Source organism: Eurypyga helias, unplaced genomic scaffold (assembly GCF_000690775.1).
Source record: "Eurypyga helias isolate BGI_N326 unplaced genomic scaffold, ASM69077v1 scaffold23715, whole genome shotgun sequence".
NCBI lineage: Eukaryota > Metazoa > Chordata > Aves > Eurypygiformes > Eurypygidae > Eurypyga > Eurypyga helias.
This window is the reverse complement of record NW_010252402.1, coordinates 1-8015: the sequence shown is the minus strand read 5'-3', so window position 1 is coordinate 8015 and position 8015 is coordinate 1. Positions and strand designations below refer to the sequence as shown.

General features: G+C 46.5%; 1 protein-coding gene across 1 annotated transcript in view; it reads right to left on the bottom strand.

The window, feature by feature from the left end:
* The window catches only part of VPS53 (vacuolar protein sorting 53 homolog (S. cerevisiae)), a gene marked incomplete at its 5' end in the record, with an annotated part of 34952 nt that extends 27613 nt beyond the window's left edge, over positions 1–7339 (bottom strand). Inside the window, 5 exons of the mRNA XM_010152376.1 lie at positions 116–210; positions 3704–3805; positions 5170–5311; positions 5965–6107; positions 7196–7339. Coding sequence (XP_010150678.1) covers positions 116–210; positions 3704–3805; positions 5170–5311; positions 5965–6107; positions 7196–7339 — 626 coding nt within the window. The remainder of the gene's footprint in view (positions 1–115; positions 211–3703; positions 3806–5169; positions 5312–5964; positions 6108–7195) is intronic.
* Between the last annotated feature and the right edge of the window lie 676 nt (positions 7340–8015).

Here is an 8015-nt window from a genome sequence, read left to right as displayed (position 1 = left end):
GGTTGGAACTAGATGGTCTTTAAGGTCCCTTCCAACCCAAACCATTCTGTGAGTCCACGAACCGTAGTACACATTCAAAAGAGAACAAACCCGAAAGAACACGCTGGTTACTCACTTGTCCTGGGACTCAATATACACGTAAAGGTGAGGCTCAAAGCACTTGGAAACAATGCCATGAAAGGGATTGTCAGGGACCTTTGGCTTCTTTGGCTGTAAGAAAGCATTTAGAATGTTGGTTTCCAACCTGTCCTGTAAGACCTAGAAGAAACAGTAATGCAACAGCACAGAAGGATCTAGGTCTGCAGAAATATTACAACACATAAATTTACTGTCAAATAATCAGTGTCAAATAATCAAAGGCAGGTAATCAACAGTATGTGCAGGCTGAGTGTGTCCAAGTCTTCCCTTGATCTTACAGAGCTGTTAGTATTCCGAGGAATTATGTTTTCACTTGTAAGATATTCCTATCTTAAAAGAGAAGACTGCTACTAACAGTTTTCAGTAGAAGAATCTTAGTTCATTTGCAAATAAAACCTCGCTGCACCTTTTGAACAGCAACAAGACTCCACTAGTCACCTCCCAAATGAAATGCAGCACTTCTTTGGAAGCAACATTGAAAAATCCCTACATTTTAGAACATTAAGGATAATAACTTTAAGTTACAGACTTCACCTGGATGGATTTTGTTTAGGTAAACAAGAACATAATTACTGGAGGAGCTGGAATTACATAGGCAACATTACAGGGCTGCTTTCACCGTGAAACATGTGGCAGGGGATGCAGACTTCGATTTTAGAACCACCTTTAGAGCATTAAGCCCATATGCCATCTGGGAGTCATCCTGGTTACTGTCACTTTAGTTTGGTACTGCACTCGACGGTGGCCAAGCACATCTCACCGACGCCGCCGGGACTACTCACACCCTTAAATCTGTCAGTGTTTAAGTACCAGGCTGGGCAGTGCCTTTAAGCTCATTTTTGTCCTACAGCTAGAATTTTCTTTTTTTTTTTTTAACCAATAGACCATTTTTCTCATTGCTTGCCGGCAAGCCAACAATTTTTCACTGCCTGCAAAGAGGGCTGCAGTGACTCTGGAATGGAATTCTTGCTTCTCTCCACAAAAAGTCAGGATCGGCTCCCAGCCAATGAAGATATGAATTTTTCCAGCTGAAATATTTTAGCACAAGAAAAGCAAAACAAGGGAGCCTGAAGGACATACTCCCCTAAATGACAGAGGAGGTGGCACTAAGCCTTTTGCAGGAATAGCAGAGAATGACAAAGCAAGGATTTCTCAGAAATAATTACAGCTCCAAGACACAACGAATACCGACATAGGGCTGCAAATCTAAAGCGAGCAAAGGGTTTTATGGAGACCAGACCACCTCCGTGAGACTGGCTTCATCAACCTTCCCACTAAGACGGTGGCTGGAGTATGTAAGTTTTTACAGCTTTGGGAAGGAGCCATACCCGGTGCTCTCCACCCCAGCCCCTGTGCCTGCCCGTTTCTGCCGGATGCACACGCTCCTCAGAGCCGGGAGGAAAACAATAGGTGGTAATTACAGAACCCTTCCAGTCGCCAAGTCTCCAGGATGGCAGTGCCAACACAAGGTTGCAGATTCACGATGTTTACAATCTACCAGGCTGGAAGAGCCAACTCCTAAGGCAGGACTGGTTTTCTGTGCGCATCGTGCTGCTCCCAGCATGTCTGGTGGAGAGAATACTAAATCTTTTAACAGTAGCAGTGGAGCTGTATTTCTGAGTGTGCAATCCTGTCCAAAAGCTGCAGATGTTTAAGCTATTTCCTCCTCGAGTTTGATGGAAATAGTAAAAGGTTACTGTTGTCACAGTAAGGAGGTCTGCAGCTGGCCCAGTTTCCTTTCATTACTATCCAAAGTAAACAGATTAAAATGAACCGCTAGGATCACTAAAAGAGGTTCTTTTTTAACATGGATATCCCTCCCCAACTCTTGTGCTCCCTCTTACACTCTTAAGTGTCTCGAATTTGCAGGAATAGTCTCTTGGAAGAGTTTTTCCACACAAAACTCTTCATCTTCAACCCTTCCCATCCCCTCTCTTTTCCAACTAGCGACAAGATGAAGCCTCTAACACAAACTCACCAGCACTAACCACCAGCTGCTGGCGCTTTGAAACTGAAACACTGGGGGCTTGCGGGGCTCCCATTTGGAAGGTGGGTGCCCACAGGACAGCCGCCCTTGGAGCAGAGCCCAGCACCTGGCCACAACCAGCGTTTCAAGGGGCATCTCCATGGATGGCTTCGTACCAGCCGCCCCGTGGACAGGGAGCAGAGCAGTTCATTTCTCAGGAGCACCTGGACTGGTTCTGGCCAAGGCAACACATTGTGCTGTTGACTAAAACCAACCCCAAAACAGCCTAAATAGGTTTTTCAATTTATCTCTTCACCTGCCTTCTAGCACTAATGACTTCTCCAAGGATATCGTCTCATTCCAGCACAGCACATCACAGCCAACCCTCTCCCAGGCACCACGTGCTGCGGAAAGCAAAGTCTTCACAAAAAATACCCCACACAAGCGTCTCCCCAAGTTCTCAATCTCTGACTTCCAGCTCCCTGGTAAAGTGAACCAATGCCAACTGTCCGAGCTGGATTTTAATGGAAAGAGTAAAACTTTGCTTAATCATTCAATTTCAGGAGTTCTGCTGGGGGTGAGGGGCAGCTGGCTGTGAAAGAGGGGCTGCCCTGCACCAAGATGCACAGGGATTAACATGGATATCCCCCCACCCCCCAACTCTTGTGTTCCCTCTTACACTCCTGAGAGTCTTGAATTCTCAGGAATAGTCTCTTGGAAGAGCTTTCCACTCAAAACTCCTAATCTTCAACCCTTTAACCTCTGGAGAGTTGCCACCCCACAAACTCCCCAGGGGCACAGATCTTAGTAGGTCCTAGGGCCTTGATCATCCATCAGGATATTTCCTGGGAATGGCCCTTTACAGGGCTGTAAACTCACGGAACAAAAAGGGGGCACCTGCCCCAAGCTACTTAGAACCAAATGCTTAGAAAACATCTGTCTGGTGAGTAAAAAATATGGAGCCTACAGGCTTTTGATATCGGTGCCAACCAAAACCACTGTGTTTACTGTTCACTCCTTTAATGTTTGCAGAGGGTTTTGGAAACCCAGTGCTGTTACAAGTGGTTAGGTGTTGCCTGCTTTGCGGAGGCAATGGAGGAAAAGCACTAGAGAGATCAAAATCCCAGAAGTAATCTATCTGGAGTGAACATCTAAAACTGACACCTGAAAGTTCAACGCGGTGCCCGGTGACTCCAGACTTCGTTTGCTTGGTTGTCAAGGCGAAGGATGAACTGCAACTGCTTGTAGTGGGAGCTGCATCTGGGATCTGAAAACCCAACTATGTCAGTTCATCTTTTTTTGACACAAATCCTGTAGTTGCTGCATGGGCTAGAACAGAATCCAACTCACCCTCACGGGACAGGATTGTCTCCGCGCTATTAACTGAAATAAAGAGTGCTTTGGTTTCAGTGAAGCGAGCCTGAGCAAACCACGGTCGTACTGGGAGCCTGCGTACTGCACAGAGAACCAAAACTGTGCTGAATTAATTGCTGTGAAAACAAACCTTTCAAATAAACGCGATGGGAAAAGCTTAGGCACCACCAGAGATTTTGACCCAGAGACTGCCTCGCTGACAATGGGAGAACTTCAAAGACTTACTTTGTCCATCTCACTTTTCTCCATCACAATCTCATCTGTCTCTGTCCCAGTTTCATCTTCCAGAAATGGGTTGGTGGAGGGAGGTGGCACTTCTGGCTTCTTCTGTTAAAAAAAGAGTGACCTCCTTAGAGAACAGTCTGTTTTGACCCCTCTCACACACAGCTGCATCCATGTTTTGTTTTACTAAGCCCTTCAAAGCTAGAGTCTGGCTCCCTCTCCATCGTTCCACCAGCACGCTTCACCTTCAGCACCCTCGCAGCCTGCCCTTCTTGCACCCACGCTCACCCGCTCTGCCCAAGTCCCCCCTGGAAGGGGCACTTTGACCAGCACTGGATTGCCACCCTCTCAAACCACACACTCCAAAGCATGTGGTCGTCACCAAGAGGACCCATGACACGAGGTGCCCAAAACCCTGCTGCTGCAGCAAATCCCGCGTGGTTGTCCCCACCAGACGGCTCGTTCCCAGTGTGCACTCCCTAGGCAGCTGTTTGTAATTACGGCCTTCGTTTGGTCTATAAAACAGGTCAGATGATGACATCCAGAGTGTCACAGCCTCTAGGCAGCTCAGAAAGGGTGACAGAGAGGATTTTCTTTTATTCCAAGCCACACCCTCCCCTTCTGTTTTTCTCAGTTGTAACAGCTTCTGGCACTGCCTTCTCCAAAGGGAAACCAACCCAGTGAAGCTAATTTAATTAAAGCTGCAAATTTCACATGAAATTTGTCAGAAAAAAATAAAGCCATATTCTTGAAAGATCTAAATTCAGCCAGGAGGAAAACCTTACAGGACTTCCCTTTTTTAATTAGCGGCACCTACTGATCCACAGCAAATTACAAACAGGCCCGGCAGGCTTGCCTCAAAGGCTGAATTATCACATCCAAGTAGGCTTCAAGACACCAGCTGGACAGCAAAGCCAACCTCAAACCAGTGGCTTCTGTGGACTCTGTGCTCCCAGGGCTCTTGGCTGGCAGAGCTTTTGGCTGAGATTTCAGGCAGAAAAAGCACAGAGATGGCCCCAGAGATACTCACTGAGCTGTTTCTCTTGGCTCGGCCTTCACAATCTACCAAATGAAACACTGAAAAATAGAAGCTACCACCGCCCCTGCAAGTAAGACTCATCCCGACAATGTGGGATTGAAAGCTGGTACCACACGGTGAACGTGTGGTAACTAGAAATGAAGGGCAGGAGGGACTGTTAATTATAACGTGTCATCAACATGCAGAGAACAAACATTATAATGCAGCCACCGTGCCGTAATTACGTGGTGGTTCTCCACAGCAATGTGGCTTCAGTTGCAAACAACCCATGGGGCACAGCCCCACTGAACACTCTTAACGTGCCAGCACAAGAGCTGGCTGCAGGTGACACTTTTGGCAGTCTCCCACTGCCACAGCTACGTGCGAGAGGGAGCTTTTTTCTTCCAAAGAATCTATGGACTGAAGGATTGCTCTTGAGAAATCCCCTTACCACCGTCCCATCAGCTAGAGTGCACCCTGAGAAGCGTTTGGCTAGAAGTCCTTCAAAGTTGGTCGTCCTCTGAATTGCAAACAAAAGCAGTTTCACCTCAATCTCCTTCGCTCTTGCGCGCATTATCTTAGCAAGCTCTGCCCTGAAAGACAGAGGGGAAAACCAGGGAAAAAGAATGTGGTTCTCTATAAAGAGAAGGCTGTAAAACATTGTGATTCACTCCATTCCCCAGAGACATTTTCATCTCACAATTCAAGGTAATTCCCACGATGCTCTCAAACACAAAACTGCTTTACAGATCACACCGCAAGCACAGCCAGTTGTTCAGAGCTCTGTGGGTAACAGGACCCCATCTCCTAACACCCAGCGTACCACTGCAGTCAGGCAAGCCCGCAGTATCACACCTTGGGAAGCACAGTGTCCCTAACTGGGGTCCCAGGACACAGGCAGTGGTGGTACTGGGGCTCCAGCTGGCACCTTCCTCTGGCCCCGTCCCGGCTGCCACAGAGCACGGCCCGTGGCAGTCACACCGCAGTTCACGCTATTTCACTTGGCCTCTAATATTACCTCTGCTACACTGAAAATTAATTTCCACATTGTCTCCCAACAGTCCATGCAGCTTTAGTGAGGGTTTTCACTCTTCCTTGCTTTTAATCATGGACAATTCTACACAGATATTTAAGAACTGCTTTTACAGTCCTACGGACACACGATCAATGTGGCGAAAGACAAGCCAGCCTTTGATTTTAAGGAAGGTGACTCTGCCAGGAGGCATGGTGAGCCGCCCAGACTCACCTCGTGACGTGGCAGAACTCCACAGCGATGCGCTCCGTCATACACCACTCCTGGGGAAACATGCGCCCGTACTTCTCCTCGTAGTCCACCAGCTGACGCTTTATCCAAGCATAGCGCCTGTCGATCTTATCCAGCCAGGCCACCTGGATAAAACAGAGAACAGCACCTTTAGCAGCAGCAGCTGCTAATATTCAGCCTGACTGCTTAACTGTGCTGCTGTAGTTTCACAGAGGAGCTCGGGCTATCGATCAAAGCTAACTTCACCGCTATTAATAACCCCCCCGATGCTAAGTCATTCTTCAAAGCGCTTAAACACATGCCAGCCTGAAAACGCCATCCTGTGAGAGCCCAGGGAGCAAGTTCTGTTGGGAACGAGGATAACAGGACTCCTAAATCACGCAGGTACTATTGAAAACTCAATCCAGTCGCAATTCATTTGATCCCACCCTCTTTGTTTTGCAGACAGAGAAATGAAAGGCGGCCATGGGATGAGAACGCAGAAGTCCGTGGAGTCCCATGTTCAGCTGGTTTTCACACTCTGGGGCCCAAAAACTTCTACACGAGTTCTTACAAAATGAGTAGCATTGGATATTTCCCCCCAGTATTAGTGCTTTCTAGCCAAAAAGGTAGAAAGATTAATGAAAAAAAGTTTGGATGGAAAAAGGCCATTTAAATTGAAGCATTTTAACCTTTTTCTTCTCTTTGTCACAAACTGTCAAAATTTTGAAATTGTTAAAAGATATTTTGATCCAAAATATTTTTTTTTCCAATCCAAGATGATTATAGCAATTTTTTTTTAAAAGATGTTAGCATCAGGACAAGAAGTTTAAAAATTAGCCACACTGGTTAATCACTGTTGGAAACTCCTCACCCCTTTTTTTAGGCATTTTGGGGGTTTGTTTTGTGTGTGTTTGGTGGGGTTTTTTTCATTGTTGATTTTTCAAGTTTTGGGGTTTGCAACTTTCAGAGTTTCATTTTTCAATGCTTTACAGGGCAGCAACAATATCTAACTCAAATTTATTTAATTCTTCTAGGAGGGGGGAGGAAGACATCCCGGCAGAGATGACACTGACTCCCAACCCATCAGCCAGCCCGTATCACGTCCGCAAGTCACTGCTCCCGAGCCCTCGGGTTAGAAACACTCCAACAGGAACCTGCGGAAACGTGAACTCCGTGAATGCCAGCAGAGCAACATGCAAAATCCAAATGTGTCTTGCTAAGCTTTCCTTACGTCTTGGTTTTCCTGGAAAAGGACCAGATACTCTGAGAGGTGTTGTTTAATAAATTTCTTGATGATTTCCTGTTTGATTCTGGGATCCAGGACATTGGCGACGAGACACGCATCACGTAGGACATTGCTGGGTCCACCAGGCCTCTATCAAAATAAACAGGAATAAATGATTTAAGGTTAAATAGCAGAATGTATGATTGTAAACTGTACTGCATGCAGGTTATCTTGGTTTTATCCTTGCCCATTATTCTCTTATTGATGCTTCTGCTGCTATTCTTTATTATCACTTAGGCATCTTTCTTCTGTTGGGTGAAAACTGAGCTGCTTCCATTTCACTGGTCATAAAGTTGTTCTGTGGCCCAACAGCCAGGAAGGGTAGGGTAGCTCCCTACCACAGAAGAGCAGCCCGCTCCACCGACAGAATTGCTGTCCCACCGCTTCTGCGAGGCCTTTCGGCAGCCCAGATATTCTGAAGAACAGCGAAGAGAAGTGTCTGACACGTGGGCCAAGCAAACCCCTTTTCTGCAAACCTGAAGGCCAAGTGAATGATGGAAAAAAGCAGCCTAGAGATGATCAATTTACAACACTTAACATCTGCTGGTCTGTATGGGCACAGTGCCAATATACTGCAATGTCAGCGCAGAAGACAGAAAATTCAGAAGCATTTTTTAAAAATGCTCTTTTGAAGCTGCTTCATGTGGACACAGCTTTGCCCTTCCTCAAGGATCTGTTCCAGGAAAGTTTCCTCATTTCTGTACTTGTTAGTTTTACAAAGAACCCAGCAGAGCTGTTACTTTGGAAGACACAACTAATTCACAGA